The sequence below is a fragment of the Rhinopithecus roxellana genome, chromosome 14, assembly GCF_007565055.1.
Source record: "Rhinopithecus roxellana isolate Shanxi Qingling chromosome 14, ASM756505v1, whole genome shotgun sequence".
NCBI classification, from domain to species: Eukaryota; Metazoa; Chordata; class Mammalia; order Primates; family Cercopithecidae; genus Rhinopithecus; species Rhinopithecus roxellana.
Window position 1 is genome coordinate 61,188,020 of NC_044562.1, and position 23,782 is coordinate 61,211,801.

The 23,782-nt window shown below is 49.7% G+C and overlaps 1 protein-coding gene across 1 annotated transcript in view; it reads right to left on the reverse strand.

The window, feature by feature from the left end:
* The window catches only part of MLPH (melanophilin), a 66,215-nt gene that overhangs the window by 38,043 nt on the left and 4,390 nt on the right, over positions 1 to 23,782 (reverse strand). Inside the window, 3 exon segments of the mRNA XM_010357931.2 lie at positions 3,802 to 3,914; positions 4,110 to 4,331; positions 21,806 to 21,939. Of these exon segments, the coding sequence (XP_010356233.2) occupies positions 3,802 to 3,914; positions 4,110 to 4,331; positions 21,806 to 21,915 (445 nt within the window). The 5' untranslated portion in view covers positions 21,916 to 21,939.

Consider the following 23,782-nt stretch of genomic DNA (forward strand, 5'->3'; position numbering starts at 1 on the left):
ATTTAGGAGTGTCTGGGAAGATGTTGGGGTGAGTCAAGGGGACCAGCAGCTTGCCTGGGCTCAGAGGGCCTCAATTTCCCCAGTGGAAGGAGAGATGGGAGAGGCAGCCTGGTGTATTCTTTAACTTGAATCTTTCTCTTAAAGATAAAAGCTATCAAGGGTTTTAAAGGGGCCCGCAGGTGCCCATGTCTGAGCTCTGGCAGGTCTATTTTTATACACTCACCGGATGCCTGCCTGGCTGGCAGTGCTTCTGGGGCTCAGAAAACAGCGCCCCCAAATGAGGGCCTTAGCAGCAGCCTCAGAAGCAGTTTCCCTCTGATCTTCTCCTGCCCTCTTGTCTCCCAGGCCCATTCTCCCCCAAGGCCAGTATAGAAACTAGAATCCCTCTTCCACAAGGCAGGACATAGAAACCGGTGTCCCTTTCTCCCAAGTCAGCCAAAAAACATGCAAATACCACTCTGACTTTCTCTCTACTTTCTATGTAAAATCTAGCCATAAAGAAATTATCTGGCTGGGCATGTGTGGCTTATGCTTGTAATCCCAGCATTTTGGGAGGCTGAAGTGGGAGGACTGCTTGAGCCCAGGAGTTCAAAACCAGCCTGGGCAATATCGTGAGACCCCATCTCTAAAAAAAAAATTAAAAAAAAAAAAGAAATTATCTGACCTTCCTTGTTTGACTTTAGGTCATAAGACCCCCACTCCAGAGAGGGTCCCGCCCCATTCCTGGAGGAAAAAGGTCAAGAAGAATGTAGAGAAACAGGGCTTGCTGGGTTCCCTACTCAGCCTATCAGCAGTAGGTTTGGCCTTGTATAATCCCTTTCCACACGCTGTCCATCCTTTCTTGAACCTAAGCCTAAAAATGGACAATTTCCCTGCATCTGTGGGTCTGCATTCTGAAGGCTCCCATGTATACACGGTGAACACATTTCTATGTTTTTTGTCCAGTGAATCTGCCTTTTACGAGATGATTTTTCAGTGAGCTTTCAGAAGGTCAAGGTTTTCGGCTCCAAACGTGCCCAGATGACAGTGCCAGAGAGCAGACCTGGTTTTATTTTTGTTCTCTCTGGACACGTGAGTGCCTTGAGGAGACGCACCCCAAACCAACAGGCAGAGGCCCCAAGACGTGAACTCCCCCTGCACTCAGGGATGCGGAAATGGGCTTTCCGGGGCCTGGGGACCCACCTGTCGGGGTGATGTCCCCGGTCCCCACAATGAACATGAAGAGGAAGGTATCCTGGCATCTCAGGGGTCCTTTTAGTGTTGATCCCTTTCGTCACTCTGCACTTGGGCCAGGGGTTTGGGCGATGTTATCCTACCTATCTGATCAAGTCATGCAAAAAAAAAAAAAAAAAAAAAAAAAAAAATCCAAAAGATCTTCCATGTTCCTGACACAGAACAGAGATTTTCTGACCACTCTTGATAGGGAGGAGAAAACAAAAATAAAACCACATGAGTATAAAGAACTTAGTGTTGACGTCAGGCGAGGCCTGCACTGTCAGGCAAAGCCATCACCGAGGGAAACAGAAAGGCACTGGGAAGGAAGGCAGGGGGTGGGGGAACTGCAGGCACAGCGACCAGTCCAGGGCTTTTCCCTTCCTCTCCTGGCCATCAGCCATCGAGGCTGCCTCCTGCAGAACCTGCCAGGTCCCCTATGGAAGGCCTTGGTGAAACACCCAGCACTCTGAAGGTTCACTCAAGGAAGACGCCCAGCGGCCCACTTACTAGCTGGACAAGGTCTGCATTAGGCCCTGGCTGGGCCAGGTTTCAAAACATTAACCTTAAGCTTTTTTACCCTACTTTTTTTTTTTTTTTTTTTTAAAGGCACAGCTTTCCCAGTTTTTGTGTTCTTTGCTTGCGCCCTGTTTTAATGTTGTAGTTACAGGCGCCCAGCAGGGAGGAACGCAGCCCCGTGGGCGCTTGGGGGAGCTGCTGGGAAGCCAAGTTCAAGGAACAGCTGTTTTCTGTTTTCTGTTGCCCCACAGCGCCACCTCCTGGCCCTTGGTGGTGATGATTTTGAAGTCGGCAGGTTCTGGCCGGCCGTGTGAAGTCCAGCAGCTCTGGGCTGAGCTGTTGAAACACTGCATTCTGCATTCTTTGAAATAATACAGCTTCCTGAGGCCACCCCAGTCCCTAAAGACTGCCTCTGGGGTTGACATTCTCAGATGCTTGACAGCATGGCTTTTCCCGGTGTTACGTGTCGTTTCTATCCCTACGCCTGGTAGGGGTGGACTGGAGGCTGGACCAAGCTCCATCAGCTGCAGGAGGACCCTTCGGTGGGCTCCAGGCTGGCCGTGTGCTTGTGGGAGGTAGGATTTGCTGCTGGGCTTCATGATCACTGTGAAGAAGCAGCCCAGGAATAGGGTGACGGCCTGTCCCCATGTCATCGGCCATTCCTAGTCACATCTGTTGTTGCAGCATGTTATCAGCAGAGCTTCCTTTTACTCTTAAAAATGCCCTGGTTTGGGTGATTTATCACACCTGCCCCCACCCTCACCCCCACCACTCAAGAAGTGCAGCCACCCTGTGCTGCTCAGCGTGCTGCTCCAGGGGTGCCTCTCCGTGGCCTCTGTCCTAAATTAAACGATGTGCTAAGATGCCTTGAAATGCCTGCAGCAGGCCCAGTGAGAGCTTGAATGCTCAAAGGGTGTCTATGCCAACTTCTGCCTCTCCAGTCAAACTTGGGGCTTTAAGGGACAGGCATGAATAAGGTGTCTCTCCAGAAAGAAGGCCTGGGGGAGATGCCTGGGCTGGGGCATGGTAAGGACGCCCCAATCCAGAAGCACAGCCTCTGCCCTGGATGTGCCCAGCTGCTGGAGCCAGGCAGCTGCCTCGTGACCCTGGAGAAACTTGCTTTGCAGATGGAGTCATCCAGGACACTGAGACCCCAGACACCTGGCTTGGTGGGGGCTGTCCCCCCAAATGCTTGGCCAAGCTTAGTGATAAGAGCCTTGGACTCAGGTAACAGGGACAAGGTGAACTTTCTCAAAAACACTGTTGGTTTAGCTCCCTTCAAACTCAAACGCAGAAGACCCTCTGGCATCCTCCCACTCTCCCCTTGAAAAGATCTCTTCCAAATGCCTTATGGGGGGTATTACAGGCAAACAGATTGTTTAGTTTAAGACTACTGCCTGGATTTCAAAGTCATCATGAAATAAATACTTGGATTCAAAAGACAAAAACAACCGAATTGTAACAGATTTCTCTAAATCCTGATAATCACCATTCATGTGAAATGTTTGTTGAAAAGAGAGAGTCTAGGCCCCAAACCAGATGTCCCAGGGAAGAAGGGCTTGGAAAACATGTAGTATTAACAAGCACCCTGGTGATTCAATCAGCAGCTGGGTTTCAGAAACTTGGCTTTGAGTTCTCAACTTACTTTGAAGATTTGAAAACAATATAATTTCAAATACTGGCAACTTCAACAGCACCCAGGACTTCTGAGGCACTCAGACCAGGCCACTGGGATGCAGAGGTTTGCACTTCACATAAAAAGGAGCCAATTTCACAGGGCGCAGTGACTCACGCCTATAACCCCAGCACTTTGGGAGGCTGAGGTGGGTGGATTGCTTGAGCCCAGGGGTTTGAGGCCAGCCTGGGCAACATGGTGAGATGCCTGTCTCTACAAAAATTAAATTAAAAAAAAAACCAGCAGAAGAGACAGAGAGGCATGTGCACGCACACACACGTGCACACACATACACACACACATACATACACACACACGCACACTCCAAAGGAGCCTGCTTTAATATTCCTAAAATGCCTGGGAACTAAAAGTCCTTCCCACTGTCCACTCCTTACCTCCACCCTGCAGCCGCCCATGGAGGGACCGGATCACTTTGGCACTTCCGAACCTCTTGAAGCGGGCTTTCACGTGCTCATAGTACCACTCCAGTGAGCCGATCTTCACGACTCTGCAGAGACAAGCACAGGCGCATGGCACCGCCTAAGTGCTGAACACAGGTCTGCATAAATAACACACACACATGCACACACACACACACAAGCGTGCGCATGTGTGCATCCACCCTTCTTCAGCTAGCTTCACCGAAGGGACATGCCAGATCCAGAAACTATCAAGATCACTTTACCTCGAGGTCTGGGCTCACCTGGCCAGATGGCAGGGGTCACAGATCCAGCCCTGCTCCTCCGGGTGGACGCGGCCACAGCTTTTGCAGGTGAAGAGGCCACATTCCAGGCACTGTCTTTTGCTATTCACAAGCAGCCGGTAGGGCTGCAGGCAGTGGGTGCAGTGGGTCTCGTTCAGATGGGCAGTGTCGGAAAGCAGCTCCCTCTTGGAGCTTTCCTTCTTAATCTTGCCCTTCAACCCCCTTGGAAAAATATCAGAAACAAGAAATACATTGGACATCTTGTTTTTGCCACAGGCTTTAAGTGTGTACATGTACATACACATACACACAGACACATACACACACACAGTAACGGTCTCCTATGCAGAAAATGTTGCCTATGCAACAAAGTTGGGCAAAGGCACACAGGCATCTTTGTGTTGCGGGCTGAGCTCAAACGGGCAATTTTGGTAGGCTGGAATGGAAACACGTTAACTTCATAGAAATGACATTGCATTCAAGCATTTCTGTGGCTGTTTACTATTGTACCAATTTTGGTTGGCAGGTCACTGGACCCTCTCCAGGGCGGTCACAGAGTCCTGAGGGCAAAGCCAGATGGTGTTTCCTGATCAAGCATTTTTGGGTCTCTTCCAGCAGGGGGCAAGAGTTGAGCTTCCCCAGAGCACGGCTGAAACTGGCTTGGTGTTTCCAGAGCAGGAATCATCCAGCACCCAGAAGTCTCAGGAAAACTACAGTTCTCCTAGACCATCCGAGTTTAACTAACACAGCTTCCTGGTGAACCTGCCAAGTTGAACTGATTGGAAAATGTACGCTTAGATGATAATGAACACATTTCTTTTGTTCTAGAGTTCAGCGAATGTCTGCCAAACGTAATATTTTCAGTTTCAGACGAGATAAAATTAATCCATTCTTAGTGACACAAACAAGAAGGACACTAGATGCCATTGTCTTCTGAGAACTCTGAAGTACACTGATTTGGATGGGGACACCCAGAGTGTGGCAAAGGTGAAGAGACTGGAGAGTCCCACAAGGCAGTGGGAGGCCACCTCCGGTTTCAAGTGCAGTTGGCTGAACTTCACTGATTTTCCTCTCTCAACTATTTACAAAAATATTCACTGAGATGGACACAAAATCAGGCTCTCGTCATAGCTTCAAAAACCAAGAGAAAAAGCATCAAGCAGTTGTAGGAATCTAGGGGGATACCGCCATCCACAGACTACAGTTTAGATAAAGCTGCATTGACAAGGTAAAGTCTTTGCCCCAAACAGAGGAGCACAAGTCCCTGGAACCAGATGGGAAGGGCCTCACCCCTCCATTTCCACTCTTGCCAGCTCTGCACCAACCAGAAAACCTGGAGGCCACCCCTTCGCTGGACAGGGCTTGTCCAGCCTGTGTCCCAGGGAGTACCTCTTCTTCTGTATCCAGGCAGAACAATACCCCGAGGCCCAGCACAGCAGGAAGAAAGACAAGGACATGTGCACTGCCCTGCACCCCAGGCCGGAGGAGTCCTCTTACATAAGAGCCCAGGAGTGTCCTGGGGCAGCAGCTGGAGGTTGATATATTTCCGGGGCCGAAATTGGGGAAAAGGATAACTGTACTGTGCTTTAGATTCTTTAAAACATAACTTCCCTTCTTCATAGCCAGAGACCAGGAAGGGAGGGCAGAGAAGACTCCATTTGGGGAGGCCAAATGACACCTGCCAGCCACTCCAGGACGTATCAACCAGACCCGGAGCTTCAGATCCTGAGGGGTGAATGGGGCCGGAGCACTCCATGCACTCTGTTTATTGGGTTGACCAGAAGTCACTCCTCAACAGGCAAAAGCCAGGCACGTGGCTCCAAGTTAAAGTTAGCTTCAGGAATAAAAGACCCTCCTGAATGTGACTTACCATCAGAAATAGACTTGAAACAAGTCAGCTTGGCGTGCTGAATGGGGCATAAGCAAGTATGTATAGTCTCAACGAGAGGGACAGAGGAGACACGGGAGGAAACCAGGCTGAGATGGGAGCACCACCGGCTATGCTGGTGGAGATGGAGAAGAACCGGTTAAGACGGAGGTGGCGAGGAATCACAACCCACAATGGAGGGGGCAATGGGCACAACTTCTACTGTGAAATATTAGATTCCATGATTTCCAATAGTGGTCTTCAAAGTGTGGTCCAGGAACCTCTCCTCTGGAGGTTCCTAAGATCCTTTAGTGGGCGGGTCACAAGGGCAAGGCTATTTTTGTAATAATGCTAAGACATCATTTGCCTTTTCTTTGCTCTTCGACGCCTGCACTGAAGGTGTAAAAACAATGGTGGATAAACTGCTGGGGCTTTAGCACGAGTCAGGGCAGTGGGCCTGACGGCACTGGCAGTCACTGTATCCTTCATCAAAAAAGAAAGGAGCTGGGCGCAGTGGCTCATACCTGTAATCCCATCACTTTGGGAGGTCGAGGCAGGCAGACCACCTGAGGTCAGGAGTTCAAGACCAGCTGGCCAACATGGTGAAACCCTGTCTCTACTAAAAACACAAAAATTAGCCAGGCACAATGGTACACTCTACTAAAAACACAAAAATTAGCCAGGCACAATGGTACACCCCGTAATCCCTGCTACTTGGGAGGCTGAGGCAGGAGAGTTGCTGGAACCAGGGAAGCAGAGGTTGCAGTGAGCCGAGATTGCACTACTGCACTCCAGGCTGGGTGACAGAGTGAGACTCTGTCTCAAAAAAAAAAGAAAAGAAAAAGAAATGAGAAGAAAAAACAGTTGCATTTAAGAATCACCTTGATGAAACACTGAAAGTTATGAGTCTTTTTGAACTGTGGCCCCCGTCCATGTCTTTTGAGTATTCTGCGTGACAAGCTTGGAGGAGGACGGGATTGGAGGAGGACGGGAAGCTCTACCGCTGCATGTTGAAGGTGACAGATATTTCTATCAACGGGATTGGGCAATTGTTCAGACTGCAACCTGAGCTAGAAACTTTTCTTATGAAATACGATTTTCATCTGAGAGAACAACGGGGAGATGAACTGTTTCGACTTGGGTGCGTGGCAGATATTTTCTCAAAAATGAACGAAGTGTGACTCTCACTTCAAGGAAAAGAAGTGACAGTATTTATTGCCAGTAATGAAACGGAAGCTTTCAAGCACAAAATAGAATTTTGGAAAACATATATCGCCTGCTGTGAGCTTGACAGTTTCCAACACCAGGAGAATTTTGATGAGATCGCTGGTGAGAGTAACAGAAGTGGTTCTCTTTTGGGATGCATATGAAATGTGTCAACGTTTGAGAAGTCTGCATAACTCAGTGAGCCAGAGTCTTCCAAATGATTAATGCATGGTGTTGCAAAAATCACACAGGGGTAGAAAATCTACCTCAAGTGCAAGAGAGACCAATGGGTTTTAACAAACAGGAAAGGAAAAGTTCACTAATGTGGTTTCAGATTCCACATCACAACTAACCTTTAAGAAACTACCAACTGTCTGGGCACAGTGGCTCACGCCTGTAATTCCAGCAGTTTGGGAGGCCGAGGCAGGCAGATGACCTGAGGTCAGGAGCTCGAGACTAGCCTGGCCAACATGGTGAAACCCTGTCTCTACTAAAAATGCAAAAATTATCCAGGCGTAGTGGCACACACCTGTAGTCACAGTTACTCAGGAGGCTGAGGCAGGAGAATCACTTGAACCTGGGAGGCGGAGGTTGCAGTGAGCTGAGATTGCACCACTACACTCCATCCTGGGTGGCAGAGCAAGACTTTGCTTCAAAAAAAAAAAAAAAAAAAAACCAACAACAAAAAACTACCAACTCCAACTGCCGGGTTTTCATGCTATAACAACACATAATGATGTTAATTATCATCTGCAAAGGCTCATTTTTTCAATTATATATCTGGATGAGCCTAGATTTTCTTCAAATACTACAGCCCAGACAATGTGTTATCACCCACTGAATGCAGAAGCAAGTAGAGAATTCAGCTGTCTTCTATTGTTCCAGATAAGGGAGGAGACCACCCCTCACATTGTCTTATGCCCAATTTCTGCCTCTGAAGAAAAAAGAAGTAAAAACTAAAAGGTAGAAATGAAATCCACAGGCAGAGAGCCTGGTGCCACACCCTCGGCCTGGTAGTTAAAGATCGACTCCTGACCTAATCGGTTATGTTATCTAGAGATTCCAGACATTGTATGGAAAAGCACTGTGAAAATCCTTGTCCTGTTCTGTTCTGTTCTCATCACAGGCGCAGGTGCAAGCAGTCCCCAGTCATGTACCCCCTGCTTGCTCAATCGATCACAACCCTCTCACATGGGCCGCCTTAGAGTTGTGAGCCCTTAAAAGGGACAGGAATTGCTTACTCGGGGAGCTCGGTTTTTGGAGACGTGAGTCTGCCAATGCTCCCAGCTGAATAAAGCCCTTTCCTTCTACAATTTGGTGTCTAAGGGGTTCTTGTCTGCAGCTGTCCTGCTATACAGACATTAAAGGGATTTGCAAAAACAGAACAACACCACTGACCTTATTCATGCTCTTATTTTGGGAAAATCTCATTTTTAATAAAAACTATATTTATGTTAACATATAGGGGGTTTACAGTTATTTTAAATGAGTGAATAAATAAATATTTTTAACTCCCAGTTTTAATTTCTGATGTGATAAATATTAATAGATATGATTCATATGAATACAACTCTTTGGGGTTCTCAGTAATTTAGGAAATGTGAAGAGGTCTTGAGGCCCAAAGGTTTGAGAACCGCTGATTTCGAAGTCAAGTTTGCTCCCCCTCCCAGAATGCAGAGAAAAGGGACTAAGCAATGGGAGAGAGGGGGGAGATGATGGCAAAGGCAGAGAAAGTGAGCCCCTGGCGGAGACAGAGCCCTGGAGACGGGGATGCGTGGGGTGGAAGGGAAGTGCTGTCCTTGTCCTGAGGGCAGGGAACCCACACTACTGTCCTCTGCAGTCCCACCTCCGGGGGGCCCTGGGACACGCAGCCAGAGCTGTGACTGGTGGGGCAGAACAGAGCTGAGGGGAGACTCCTGTCCTCAAGGGAGGCCCAGCAGCCTCTGAGGAAAGGGCACATACAAGGGAAGAAAAACGCTTCCAGGATGAGAAGAGGAAGGAAAGGCCGCTTCTATGATGGGGGCTGGACAGGCGAGGTGAGCCAAGCAGGGTGAAGGGGTCAGACCTGTGCCCTGCTCTGCCACTCTTGGGGTGGAATCCAGACGGGGGTGTGGTGGCAACATGCAGGAATACTGGAGAGAGCCCAGGATGGCAGGGCTGGTGGCCACCCCCGCAGGCACAGCAAGGGGAGGCTCCCCACTATGGCCGTCCCCAAGGTCCAGCACACAGGCCAGGGAGGAGACTGCATGAAGGGTCTTGTGGGCCTCCACTTGCATTGGGTGCTGGGGTGTTGGGGAATCCACATCCCTGTGGTCTCAGACCATGCTCCAGCAGGATTGCATGAGATGAGGAGCAGCCAGGGGACTGGCAGAAGCTTGGGGTTGGTGGAAGAGGCCACAGCACGTGGGTATGTGGCTGGGATCAGGATCTCAGTGGTGGGTGCCATCCGCATCTCAGTGCCCAGCCAGTACCCTTCGCGTACCAGCCAGCAGCCCCATCCTGCAAGCTGACCTGCCCTCCACTCTGCATCAGGACCAGCAAGGAGGTGGGGACAGTGTGTGGAGTGCAGATCCCAACAACCCAGCCACTGGGAGGGTCATGAGCCCTTCTCCCAAGGCCCAGCTTCTGGCCTGGCCAAAAGCAGGGGTTGGGGAGTAGAAGTGGCATTGCGGGGAGCTCTGGAAGAGAAGCTGAGCCAGGAACAGAGACCCGGTAAGTGAGTACAGTCTGGGAGATCTGAAGCCCTGAAGCCTGCACTGTCTTGCTGCTCAAGGGTTGGGGCCTCACGAGCAGGAGCAGATGGGAAGTAAAAGACCTGTATTTCCTTCACACAGCTTGGTTGGGCATGAGTGAGTTTTTGACCATGCCACCAAGGCAGCCATCACCTTAACAACACAGGAAAACTCTCCCAACCAGAGAGAAGAAACAAAGAAAGAGCTGGGTCTTCAGATTAGAGGGGTCACTGGATGGTAGGAGATGCCTACACAGACTGACAAGACCACTCGGTTCCAGGGTGGGCAAAACCCCCACCAGCATGGTGGAAAAAACCAGCGACCTCCAGTGGGGTGGAGGCCATGCAGGGGGCCCTTCCGCAAGGCTGAGGGCTGGCTGTGGGGCAGTGGCTCCTGTCCTATTGCTGCCGTTTCAGAGCTCCACCAACTCCATGGCTTAAAACAATGCAAATGCTGGCCAGGTACGGTGGCTCACACCTGTAATCTCAGCACTTTGGGAGGCCAAGGTGGGTGGATCACCCGAGGTCAGGAGTTCAAGACCAACCTGGCCAACATGGTGAATCCCTATCTCTACTAAAAATAGAAAAAATTAGGCTGGTGTGGTGGCGGGCACCTGTAATCCCAGCTACTTGGGAGGCTGAGACAGAAGAATTGCTTAAACCCAGGAAGTGGAGGTTGCAGTGAGCTGAGATCATGGCACTGCCCTCCAGCCTGGGCAATAAGAGCAAAACTCCACCTCAAAAAACAAAAGAAAATAAAAGAAACACAATAAAAAAATGCAAATGCATTACCTGACAGCTCTGGAGGGCAGAATTTTGACTCAGGATTCACTGAGCTAACATCAAGGTGTTGGCAGGACTGTGGCCCCTCCTGGAGCCCCCAGGGGAGAATCTGCTTTCTGGCAGCTCAGCTTCTTGAGGGCTTCAGGTGTGTGGGCTCCTGGCCCCTTTCTCCATCTTCAAAATCAGCCATCCCTTCTGTTTCCAAGGCCCCTGTGATGACATTGGTCCCACCCAGGGAACCCAGGATCATCTCCCAGGTCCAGGCCAGCAGGTGGACAGCCTAAAATATTGTATAGACTGAGGAATTCACAGGTTCTGGGGATTGGGATGTGGACATCTTTTTGGGGGGGATGATTCTGCTTACCACCGGTAGCAGCATCCCCACAGCCTGCAGGGGAAAGCGTGTGGGCTCAGATTGTACTCCCGGCCGAGTGGAACAGAGATCCTCAAAGACAATATCCACACTCCATGCCATGCCTGAGAAAATCGCCTGAGGACAGACACCAGGTGACGGAAAAATGACTCCCGAGGGTGACCCTGAGTTGGAGGCTGGAGCACAAAAGACCCAGTGAGTCACGGGATTGAGGGGCCAAATGACTGAAAGCGCAGCAACCAAAGTAAACCTCACGTCAGGGCTAACAGCTGGCAGAGGATGGAAAGACGGCAGCCATTGCTGAGGAGCAGTGCCGGGGAGCCAGGCTCCCGATCCTGGGAATGCATGTCAGGAATTACCATGAGGGAGCTGGAAACTCACTAAAGGGAAGGCCAAGATGACGATAAAAATGATGAAGAGGAAGTGAGTGGTGATGTGAGAACGGCAGGCACTGAGAGACAGAGCCTCAGAGAATCTCATAAAACATCTCAGACCAACGTTCCCCTCCAGGCCCTGCCTTGGAAGCAGATTCCCTGTTTTAGCCCCTATTTTTTTCATCTCTAGAGCTGCCTGTGTCAGTGATTCCAACTAGCTTGGTTAAGGGTGATTTCAAATTCCTTATTATCAAAAAAATTTATTTTTATTATTAATTAATTAATTAATTTATTTTTGAGATGGAATTTTGCTCTGCCGCCCAGGCTGGACTGAAGTGGTGTGACCTCGGCTGACTGCAACTTTGCCCCCCAGGTTCAAGTGATTCTCCTGCCTCAGCCTCCTGGTAGCTGAGATGACAGGCGCCTGCCATCATGGCTGGCTAATTTTTGTATTTTTAGTAGAGATGGGGTTTTGCCATGCTGACCAGGCTGGTCTCGAACTCCTGACCTCAGGTGATCCACCTGGCTCAGCCTCCCAAAGTGCTAGGGTTACAAGTGTGAGCCACAGAGCCTGGCAAAAAAAAAAAATAAATTTTTTTTTAAAGCAAGCCATGGTTTGCCCATGTCTCATACTGGGAGAACCTTACAGCTTCGCTCAGGAACCTCCTCTGTTTGCAGAGATCACAGATCCACGTCACCACCTATTTGCCTTTCCAGGGCAGGTTGGCAGGCCTAATATTTGATTTGTAGGCTGTGTCCTTTAAAACAGGGTGTTCCGTTTGGGCTTCAGCCTTTTCCCCAGGGCATGAGTCACCCAAGTCTGGCTATGCATGGTCTCCTAGTTCTTCCTGGGTTTGGGGAATATCCATTAATTTCTACCATAACCACAGCTGAGGGGCTACCCTCACAAATGCAGAAAGCAGTTACTGGAAGAATTTGATACAAGCATGATACAAAGCAAGACACAAATCAGCACCAACGCAAGCTCCAGGATGCCTAGGTGGAGGCCAGTTCCTTTTGTGCACAGCCCCAGGTCCCTTGGGTCCCGGACAGGGATGGGTGCCCAAGAAGTTCTGGGCTCTTCTGGGGACAGAGGGAGTTAAAAAGCTGTAACTCTTATCCAATGTTCCCTTCAAGAAGGTTTACTTTGGCCCTACTTTGTATTTGTAGAACAATAAAAAATAATAACATGTGATAATCTTTTCTGTACTCTTAAAACCTTCTTAATACCCAAGTGATACAAATGAATCTAAAACACTCAAGACAAGAGCACTCAGAGGACCACTTCTATGGAACTCACCACCAGCTTACAGGAAAACAGGGATGATGGAACTTTTGTGCAAACATCACGAGGATATCCTCAGCTAACTCTGGACTCTGAAAAATTCCACAAAGGTAAACAGCTAGCTTTCTCCTACACATAAGCTTCAAAGAAAAAAAAGAGAGAACTGAAAAGAGATCTTATAGATTCAAAAAGACTTAAAAGATACTGCAAGCAATGTAAGGTCTGGACCTTATTGGGAGATGAGCGGAAAAGTTTGAACACACATCAGATATTTAAGGAATTAGAGCTAATTATTTTATTTATTATTATTATTATTATTATTTTTTGAGGAGTGCAGTGGTACGATCTCAGCTTACTGCAACCTCCGCCTCCCAGGTTCAAGCAATTTTCCTGCCTCAGCCTCCTGAGTAGCTGGGATTACAGGCAAGCGCCACCACGCCTGGCTAATTTTTGTATTTTTAGTAGAGATGGGGTTTCACCATGTTGGCCAGGCTGGTCTCAAACTCCTGACCTCAGGTGATCCACTCACCTTGGTCTCCCAAAGTGCTGGGATTACAGGCATCAGCCACTGCGCCTGGTCTATTTTTATTTTTTATTTATTTATTTTTTTGAAACGGAGTCTTGCTCTGTCGCCTAGGCTGGAGTGCAGTGGCACGATCTCAGCTCACTGCAACTTCCGCCTCCTGGGTTTAAGAGATTCTTGTGCCTCAGCCTTCTGAGTAGCTGGAATTACAGGTGCCTGCCACCATGCCTGGCTAATTTTTTGTATTTTTTTTTTTTTTGGTAGAGACGTGGTTTCACTATGTTGGCCAGGCTGGCTTCGAACTCCTGACCTCAGGTAATCCACCCTCCTTGGCCTCTCAAAGTGCTGGGATTACAGGCATGAGCCACTGTGCCTGGCCTAGAGTGAATTATTTTAGATGTAATATATATTTATGGGGGAAAAAGGAGATGAGAGGAACAATAACACAAGAGAATACACCAAGACACAGCAAGCTATCACTCACTGCAGGCAAACCTGCAAATGCTAAAAGTAAACATTTACCAGATATTCATCACAGCTAGGTAACCTGCCTCAGCCTCAGTTTCTCACCTGTGCATGGTGACAGTAAAAGTTACCACATCACAGGGGTGTCTCAGGGTTAAAGGAGACAACAGAGATGAAGCTGAAAGGGGTCATCATCCAACATGATCCCAGAAAGCTGTGGAGTCGGTCATGGTCAGTACGGTGCTGGGGCCTGGTGACACAGCAGTCAATGCAATAGAGCCCTCATGGGACTTAGATGCCCGCAGGGATAAGACACTAACAAGGAAATGACTCACTGGGTACTGGAGAAGGCTAAGGAGGAAATGGAGGAGGGAGTGAGGTCCCACGGTGAGCAGGAGGGAGGAGGGTGAATTTCATCATAAATGTGATGGAAGCTCTGTGGGGGTTATGAGGACTTGATCTACATTTTTAAGGCATGAGTCTGGGGGACGGGGGGAGAATGGACAGCAAGACAGTGAGGGTGGAGGAGGAGAAGAGTGAGCATATGTGTGTGGGGTGGATTCCTGTGGTGTCCACAACGAAGACAGTGTGGCATTAAGGGTGGTGAGCAGTGGCTGCATTGGTTGAGCCATGGGGCTGGCTGAATGTGGGGTGTGGGGTGAGAGGGAGGGAGCAGAGACAGCCACGACTCCTGGGAACTTAACTTTGGCAACCAGCCTGTGTCCAAGATGGGGATGGGGTGCTTGGAGGTGGAGGAGAAATCACAACTTCTGTTTTGGACATGCTGGGACAGAGATGCCAGTGGGACACTCCGGCTGCAGTCTTGCAGGCCTTTGTCTACCAAAGTCAGAGTTCAGAGGACACGTCTCTGATGTGGGTATAAACTTGGGACTCATTGTTTAGATGTGTTGTCTAGCTGCTATAATAGCCCCTAGCTGCTAGGGCACATGCAGCTATTTACGTTTAAATTAATTAAAACTGAACACAATTAAAACTTTGGTTCTCCGGTTGCATTAGCCACACTTCTAGTGTTCCATAGCCTTGGATGGCTGGTGGCTGCCACATGGGGCGTGCAGATACGAACATTTCCCTCACTGCAGAAAGTTCCATCAGGCAGTGCTGGTCTGGAACTCATTTAAAACCTTGGGGTTGGACAAGGTCACTGGAGAAGTGAGTGACACAGAGCAGAGAAGAGAGTTGGGCCAGGGTCCTCGATCCTGCAAAAGGGAATATTAAAGGAGTCCAAGAGGTTCCAGCGAAGGAGACAGATTAGGGGCTAGACTCCAACACACGACGTAGAGCCACTTCCAGAGAGGGCTCAATGAGTGCGGAGCTTCTGCTGCTATTATTGGATTTTTCTATATATTTTTTAAAAAGTAAAATGTGGCTAAGTGTAGGGGTTCACATCTATAATACCAGCACTTTGGGAGGTCAGAGTGGGAGGATCACTTGAGCTCAGGAGTTCAAGACAAGCCTGGACAACATAAAGAGACCCCATCTCTACAAAAAATTTAAAAAATTAGCTAGGTGTAGTGGTGCATGCCTGTAGTCTCAGCCACTCGGGAGACTGAGGTGGGAGAATTGCTTGAGCCTGGGACGTCGAGGCTGCAGTGAGCCATGATCATGCCATTGTACTCCAACCTGGGTAATAGAGCAAGACCCTGTCTCAAAAAACAAAACAAAAAGAAGTAAAATGGGATAAAATTACATGTTCATAACTTGCTTTTTCTACTGGACAATGTCTTGTGAACTATTAATGTCAATTTATTTCTATAGCATTATTTTTATTGGGGGCTGAGTAACCCATTCTTAAATCCGTTGTTAAATGTGGTATTTAACCAAAGCCTGAACATTTGGACATTAGGGTCTTTCTAATTCTTCTCTCCTGTAACCCTTGTCTGATTCTCTCCTTATGATGACTTTCAGCAGAGGACCTGCTGGCTCAACGGGTGAGCATACTTTTAAGACTTTTGCTACCTTATTCCAAATTGGCCTCTGCAAAGATCGGATATGGTGGCCACTACCCACGTGTGGCCATCAAAAACCTGCAATGTGACTGATAAGACTGAAGAGCCAAATTTTATTTAATTATAATTTTATTTGATTTAATTATAATTAATTTTAATAGCCACGAGTGGCTAGTAGCTTCTGTCCTGGACAGTGCAGCCTTAGGTCTATTTATATGATGGTTTAATTGGGCTGTATTTTCTTTTTTTTTCTTTATCTTCATCAATATGAGGTGTCAGGGCGAGGCTAGTGAACACTCTGGTATGAAGCAGTTTAAATCACACAGGATTTATTTGTTCTTTGACCATTTGAAAGATCGGTCCATGAAAACATATGGATCCAAACCCTCTGGGAAGATCTGTCATTGGCAATTTATCCCAATAATGGGCCAGCAGGAAAAAGAGGAAGCTTCAAACTAACCACAGAGAAAGGTCAAGAGAGTGTGGGGAAAGGGACACCCAGGACAAACAGAGGGTCGAGAGCGCAGAGTCGGGAGGGACAAAGGCTGAGAAGGGGCTGCTGATCGGGCAGCTCCTGGGACAGGACGTGGATGTTAAGTCAAATCTATCCTATAATGCCTGTCTGATGCCAATGGTTCTAACATCCTAATTTTGTGCATCTTCCAGTTTTTGATTCCATGGTGCACAGCACTGTGTCCTTGTGGGAGGCAGGAACCGCCCTCCCACTCTATATAGCAAACAGCCCGTTCCCAAATCCCTAGTGGCACAGGCGACTTCAGGGAGAGATTATAACTGCCTGGGCTAGATCAAGACGTGCTGGCTTCCCCTTCCTTCTCACCGATCCCTCCTAAGGGCCAGCAAGGAGAGCCTTGTCAGGGGTGTGCATCTCTGAAGGTCCACAGCACAGCCTGGAGGGAGGGGCAGGCCTGGCCAAGGGAGCAGGAGCTTCCGTGGCTTGAGGACAGTACTCTGGTCACGGGGGGGTTGTCTCAAGGTCACGTGCCCTCCTTCCTCCAGCATATCAGGGATCTGGACCAGCTTGTTTGTCCCGCTTTGACAGAGGAGAAATCAAAGTTGTGTTGTTCTGACGCTGTGGGAAAAGGTGCAGGCATCACCTCCAGACCCTGCCCAGCATCCTTCAAGGTGATTGATGCTCACATCTGGGGAGAAATACTGAATCCATCTGACACACATCTGCTAACTGTAAGAATGTTAAAAGAAATGCATTTTCTTTGGTTTGATAACTGGTGCATTAAGTGAATCGGCTCTTAAGCAAATCAACCCCCTGGCAAACTTGTGTCTGGGGCACTGGCCTTGAGTCTGCATGTGGTGTTCCCCTGATGCATATTTGGGGCAGTAAAACTCTTTCCAAGCAATGACTGGATGTGTTTCTTGGTTTTACAATTCCCCCACCCCTGTTCTCTCCTCTATCCTATCAGTGGCCTTGGGTTTCCTCGGGCTGGGCCTCACCCACGGGCATCCCCCTCAGAGTATGTGAGACACACTGGAACCTGCTGGAAGGTTCCCGAATTGCTACATTTGTTACCGCCACCCACTGAGTGGTCCCTTGGGCACCAGTTTCTTCATCCAGCCTCTTGCTGATTCAGATATTTAAGACTCGGTGACCGGGAACAGACATGAGGACCCCGAGGATGTCACCCAGAGAGATGCTACAGAGAACGGGATTCCGTGGTGGGAGCACACAGATGACTGTTCATGTTGAAATTGGTTAAACGCACAGATTAAGAATGATGAAAGACGGGGAAGAAGGAGGTTCATTATTGGAAAAGTTATCTTCTGTTTCATCGTGGATTTCTGGTATTTTTGGCAGCTCCTCTGCAGAACCAGTTTTGGTGCTGAGAACTAGAGCCTTTATTCTACGCTTGTTTGCTCTGTAGCCTTGCTGAGCCTCCACACTGCTCAGTTTGAGCAGAGCACACTGCGAGGTGTGTTTCGACCTTGCAGTGCTCACGGCACCTGCACGTGATGCGTGCCCACATGCCAGGGCCCTGTCACTCCTCAGGGCTCATGAGGCACCTGTGAAAAAGCCTCTCACAGGTAGAGGCAGATCTCCTTTTAGTGAAAAATTTAATCAATAGGGCAGTCAACAAAAGACAAGCACAAATGAAACAATAAGAAACTCACGCCATTCTCCTGCCTCAGCCTCCCGAGTAGCTGGGACTACAGGCGCCGCCACGTCGCCCGGCTAGTTTTTTGTAGTTTTTAGTAGAGACGGGGTTTCACCGTGTCAGCCAGGATGGTCTCGGTCTCCTGACCTCGTGATCCGCCCGTCTCGGCCTCCCAAAGTGCTGGGATTACAGGCTTGAGCCACCGCGCCCGGCCAGAAACTCAGAAACCTCTTAACTACCTCTACCTCCACGCTGTTTACATCAGGGGTCCCCAAGCCCCGGCCGCGGCCCAGTAGGGGTGCCTGGCCTGTGAGGAGACGGATTGCATGGCAGGAGGTGAGTGGCGGGTAAGAGAGCATTTCCCGCCTGAGCTCCGCCTCCTGCCAGGTCAGTGGCAGCTCAGATTCTCATAGAGCTCCTGTAGTTCTCTATTGCGAACTGCCTGCGAGGGATCTAGTCTGTGTGCTCCTTATGAGAATGAGAACGAGGCGGAACAGCTTCATCCTGAAACCATCCCCAAACCCACCCCCAGCCTCCTCCCCCCCCCGACCCCCACATCTGCGGAAAAATTTTCTTCTATGAAACCGGTCTCTGGTGGCAAAAAGATTGGGGACCTCTGGTTTACACGATTCTTTGCCTCCCAAATGTGTCACCCGCTGAAATGTATTCTCATAGTAAGAACCATCATAGCAATGCCACTTGGGGCTTCAGTATTCTCGACCTAACACGACCTTGACACAGGCTTTCCATAGCACTGTCTCTCTGCACACGGACATTTTCAATACGGTACTCTACGCTCATGTGGCCCCTTCCGTCGGAAGGCATTTGGGGATGTAACAAGCCCACCCCCTAATCACATAGCAGGCTGAGAAGACACAGCAGAGTGGGCCCATTACACGTTCCCCCCACTGGCTCATTCTGGGCAAACGGCCTCAGGTACAGAATGAACAATGTGACCTTAGCTGCAGCCAACTGGCCACCAGCGGCCCCCCAGGCACGGTCAGCAGAACCCACGTGCTTACAAAAGTCCCTTCCTAAGAGCACTGAGAGGTGACCCGGGTGCGTCTTTTCCTAAGAATTCTGCAGGTGACCTGGGTGTGTCCCTTCTTTGCAATGTGAAATGATGAAAAGAACATGAAATAAGGAAAGATGGGTGTCAGAAGTGGGTGAGCCACAGACAGGAAACACGTGGGAGTTTCTGCTAAACCCACTTCAGATAAGCCTGGACTGGAGCAGGGCAGACCACTCAACAGTTCCCTGGAAGACAGTACCTGCCTGGGACCCCAGGCCCCACTAACTCCCTCCCTCTGCTCCTTGGAAAACATGGTTCTCCCTCCCCTTTTCATTTCTCTGCGTTTGCCTATACACAGGCAATGAGGAGTTACAAGTAGCCATTGAATTAAGGGCTGACAATAGCCAGGGCTGCCCTGGAGACAGGGCAGGATGCACCTGGGAAGGATCCACCTGGAAGGGGCTCTATTAATGAGAATGATGTTCTGCCCTTGGCACAACCTGAACGCCAAGGCTGAAGCAGGGAGACTTGCCCTAGTTAAAACAGCGAGAAAACATTTGAATTTACTTAGAGAGGATGGGAAGGAGAGGGTGAGGGACTTCAGAATGTGGAAATGGGGGATCTGAGACTCAAGAGAGGAGGGGTGAGACCACATTTTCCTGCCAGTGCAGAGGGGACAGGGTGGCAGCCCTGGGGTCAGCTGCATGCTGGTGGGCAGCCTCTGCTCAGGCTTTGAGGAGTTGGTCAGTGCAGGCCATGGCCACCAGGCTGGTACTGGCTGTACCAGGGCCAGCAGGATGGGCCCTCCCCAAAGGCCAGCAGTGAAACCTGTGCTATGATGAAATCCAGGGGTGATCAGTGGTCCAGGGTGAGGGAGAGTGGGGGATCGCACGGCTCTGACCCTGGCCCCTCCCCACCAAATGGACTGCCCCTGCTCCATGTGCTGCTCTTGTGAACTGTTCTGCTTCACCTAACGGTTTGTTGTGGACCCTACTCAGCCTGGGGACCCAAAGTCCCCCTTCTGCTGCTCCTTCTGTCTCCTTTCTTGGCACTTTATCTCCTCAACATGCTGGAGCTGAAGTTCCCGGGGCTGGTCCCTATCCAAATTCCCTTCCAGCTTTAAATGCTGTGGTCAGCTGAACAATGCTGCCCCGCCCCACCCCAAGGCGTTCATGTTCTAGTCCCAAGAACCTGTGAAAATGTCACCTCACATAGTAAAAGAGACTTTACTGATGGAATGATATTAAGGATCCTGAGATGGGAAGAGGGTCCTGGATGATGCAGGCAGTCCCTAAATGTAACCGTATTTCTCCTCATAGGGGAAAGAAGAAGGCAAGAAAGTCAGAGGGAGAGATGTGAGCATGGAGGCACAGGTGAGACAGGGTGAGGGTGAGAGAGAGGCAGTGGGAGAGGGAGACATTGTTAGATGTTGTGCTGATGGCCTTGGAGGTGGAGGAGGGGCCAGCAGCCAAGGAATCCAGGAAGCTTCTAGAACCTGGAAAAGGCCCAGAGATGGGTCCTCCCTCAAGCCTCCAGCTGGAATGTAGCTCTGAGGACACCTTGATTTTAGGACTTCTGACCTGCAGAATTGCAGGAGAACTGTGTGTTTTAAACCACTACATCTGTACTGTACAAGCCACATAGGCAGCAGTCCCAGAAATGAATACAAATACCATTCATCTGTTTCACCATATGAAAGCTTCACCTTTAGGAAGCTCTCATAACAGCATCTCCTCTGAGCCCTGGACTAGTGACCGTGTCCAACGCCCGCTCAACATACCTGCGTGTTGTTACTTCAACATGCCTGAAACATTTTCCCCAAACCTCTCCATCTGTGGCCTCCCCAGCAGAGCTGACCTCCACCCTGTCCTCGAAGTTGCTCTGGCCACAACCTTGAAGTTGCCCTTGACCCCTCTCACCCTGGAGACCCCCTATCTGATCTCCGGACAAGCTTGCCGGCTCTGCCTGCAAAGTGCATCTGGTCACTTCACAGAGCCCACCACTGTGAAACAGAAACCAGGACTTGCTGTTGCTCTGCTTGAAGGCCTGTGGTGACTCAGGGGAAGGCTGAGGCCCTGTGAAGCTCTACAGGATTCCTGTGACCGGCACCAGATCCCATGCCCCCAACCGCCTCTCTTCCTGGCCCCCTCATTCACTCCACTCCAGCCTCGCCAGCCCATGCTCTCCCTGGGGCACACCAGGCTCCCTCCTGCCATCTTCAGTGGGGCCCTCTGCCTTCCGCTCTCTGGCCTCTGCCCTCTACCCTCTGCCCTCTGCCCTCCACCCTCTGCCCTCCACCCTCTGCCCTCTGCCCTCTGCTCTCTGCCCTCTGCCCTCCGCTGGCAGCATCCTCTCAGCTTTTGCTTAACTACTTTCCTCATATTGCTTCCTTCTCATAGGGTGACCCAATCCACTAAAGACATCAAGAAAGGATAAGGGGGCCCAGATGATAGAGAGGGGAGGAAGATACACAGTGGAGGAGGAGTGAACAAGGATGGGTGGGTTTTAGCCCAGTCACTGGGCAGAGTGGTACAAAACCGTGCTGGGGCCTCCCATGGTGAGGTCGGGATGCTGCCTGGCACTGCTGAAAAGAAAGGTAGAAGGGCAGCTTCCGTCCTAAAGACTCGATTCCAACATCGGGGTGCTTCAGAATGGCATAGAGACTCCCCCCATGGATCACTTTTGGCTCTGTTCTTCAAAGATGTGGCCTAAGTATCACCTGGCTTAGGAGATATCACCCTGGAAGCTGGGTCAAGTTGAAATAAAACTATTCAGAGAACAAGTGAATGTAGTTTGGCAAGTCAGATCCCCTCACTGAGAAAACCAAGGCCAGAAAGAAGAGCTATGTCCCAGACCCGGCTTCCTATCCATCACTCTTCACCCTGCACGTGGCCGTCTACCCACCCAGACAGCACCCAGAGTATGGCCCTGGGGGGAGATCAGGGACCACGGGCTCTGTGGGCTCAGCACGGCACACTCACTCTAGTCGTTCCTCTTCTTTCCTTCGGAGGTCAAAATCTCGTTGAACAACTTCCAAGATGTGCTGGGCCTCTTCATCAGTGAGCTTGGAAAGATCCAGTTTCTTCCCCATTTCTGCTTCTTGTCAGGGTCACACCTGGAATTTCACAGGATCACAAGTCATCAGTCCCAGAAGCCTACCAATGCCAACCAAGTCACAAAGTAAGAGACAACACAGAACGACGCTGACTTCTCAGGACATCTGTCTGTACTCGGGTTAAATGGTTTTCTAATGCTTGTCTGGAAACTTGTGTAGATTAATGAATTTAAGTGAATCTATGCAAAATTCCCACATTCAAATTTTAAAAGGGATCTACTTCCTACTCTCCCAAACACACTCAGCCACAGGTCCTTCATTCTCTTTCCACTGTGGGATAAACGTCAGTGATCTCCCCATCCAGGGGCACAGCTCCTCTCCCTGGCCTAGGGTTGAGCTTTGCAACAGAAAACCCTGGGAGAAATGCTCCACTCCTGAGGCTTCTCACCTTAAGTTTCTTGGGAGCAGGAACAGCACAGAAAAGAGGAAACTTCACAGCAAATTCAGTCAGCTCAGAGTTTTCTATCATCTCCCAGACCGCCTAGAGTGATGCTGCCGGCTCTACGTGGGCAGGAATGCCTGGATGACTGACCCACTGGGTGGAAAAGTTGGAAGACTTCACAGCACTTGGAAGGTTTCATCATCCTCCGGGTGTTGGGGGCTGTTCAGGTTTGCCATGCGTGTGGTGGGGGGTGGCTCCAGCGGGAGGTCATATGAGCCTGATGCCTGAGAGGGTGATGTGCTTGTGCTGGGAATTGCCACATAATTTCCTCGGAGAGGCCAAAGCAATGCAACTTGGGAGAACAAAACATCTGGGCAGGATGAGCAGTGGATGCTGAACTTTATTTACTCGAGAGGTCAGCTATGGGGCTGCCCAGCAGGGATTCTCAAGCCTGGTGTGTATAAGGATTACCTAACACGAGTGGTGGCCAGGCCTCACCCTCAGTAAATCTAATTAAAATTTTTAAAAATGTTACTTTATTATTATTTTTTTTCTTTTAGAGACAGGTCCTCACTATGTAGCCCAGGCTGGTCTTGAACTCCTGGGCTCAAGTAATCCTTCTGTCTTGGCCTCCCAAAGAACTGGGATTCCATGTAGGAGTCACGGTGCCTGTCTGAGAATCTGGTGTGACTCAGCTGCTTAGCAGAGCAGCAGCCTCACTCAATGCACTGTGTGATGCGGTGTTTATAGGTAACCTGATGACCAAGAAGTCAAACCTCAGATGATCTTATGCCCTTTTTGAAGTTCATCAGACCTGATCCCAGTGAATATCCGAAGGACAGAGGAGGGAAAATCCAAATGCCAAAAGCCAAGATAAGCAGAACCTTAGAATCTTGCTTGCTACTCAAAATGTTGTTCGTGGACTGGCAGCATCCCCTGGGAACTTGTTAGAAGTGCAGATTCTCAGGCCCCACCCCAGACCTACTCATTCAGGATCTGCCTTTGAACAAGATCCCCAGGCAGCTCGAGTGCATGAATTGGCTCATGCTGCTGTCCTCAGACCCCTCTGAGTAGCAAAGCTCTAAGGGAGACTCATTCACTTGGGTGGTGGGCGAGTCACAGAGGACTTTAACCTGTACATCCTGTTGGGTGGGTGATGGGTGTGAGGCAGGGGAGTGATGCAGTGGTGGTGGCTGAGGAGAGAATGACAGATCTTCTTGTTGGCTTTTCATATGGCAATATCATACAGGCCTCACAGCTCATGTTGATGTAGACATTACTGCTGGGTATAAAATTGGAGGCACAACTGTACCAGGGAGAACCTCACCACCAATGCATGCACACCGGGACACTGCAAAACTGTGCATGCTCCCCACAGAGGACTTCCCCTGACCATCCTGTGGTTTTTACTCCTTCACCTGTCCCCATCCCTTTAACATTTCTTTATACCCCTTAACAGTT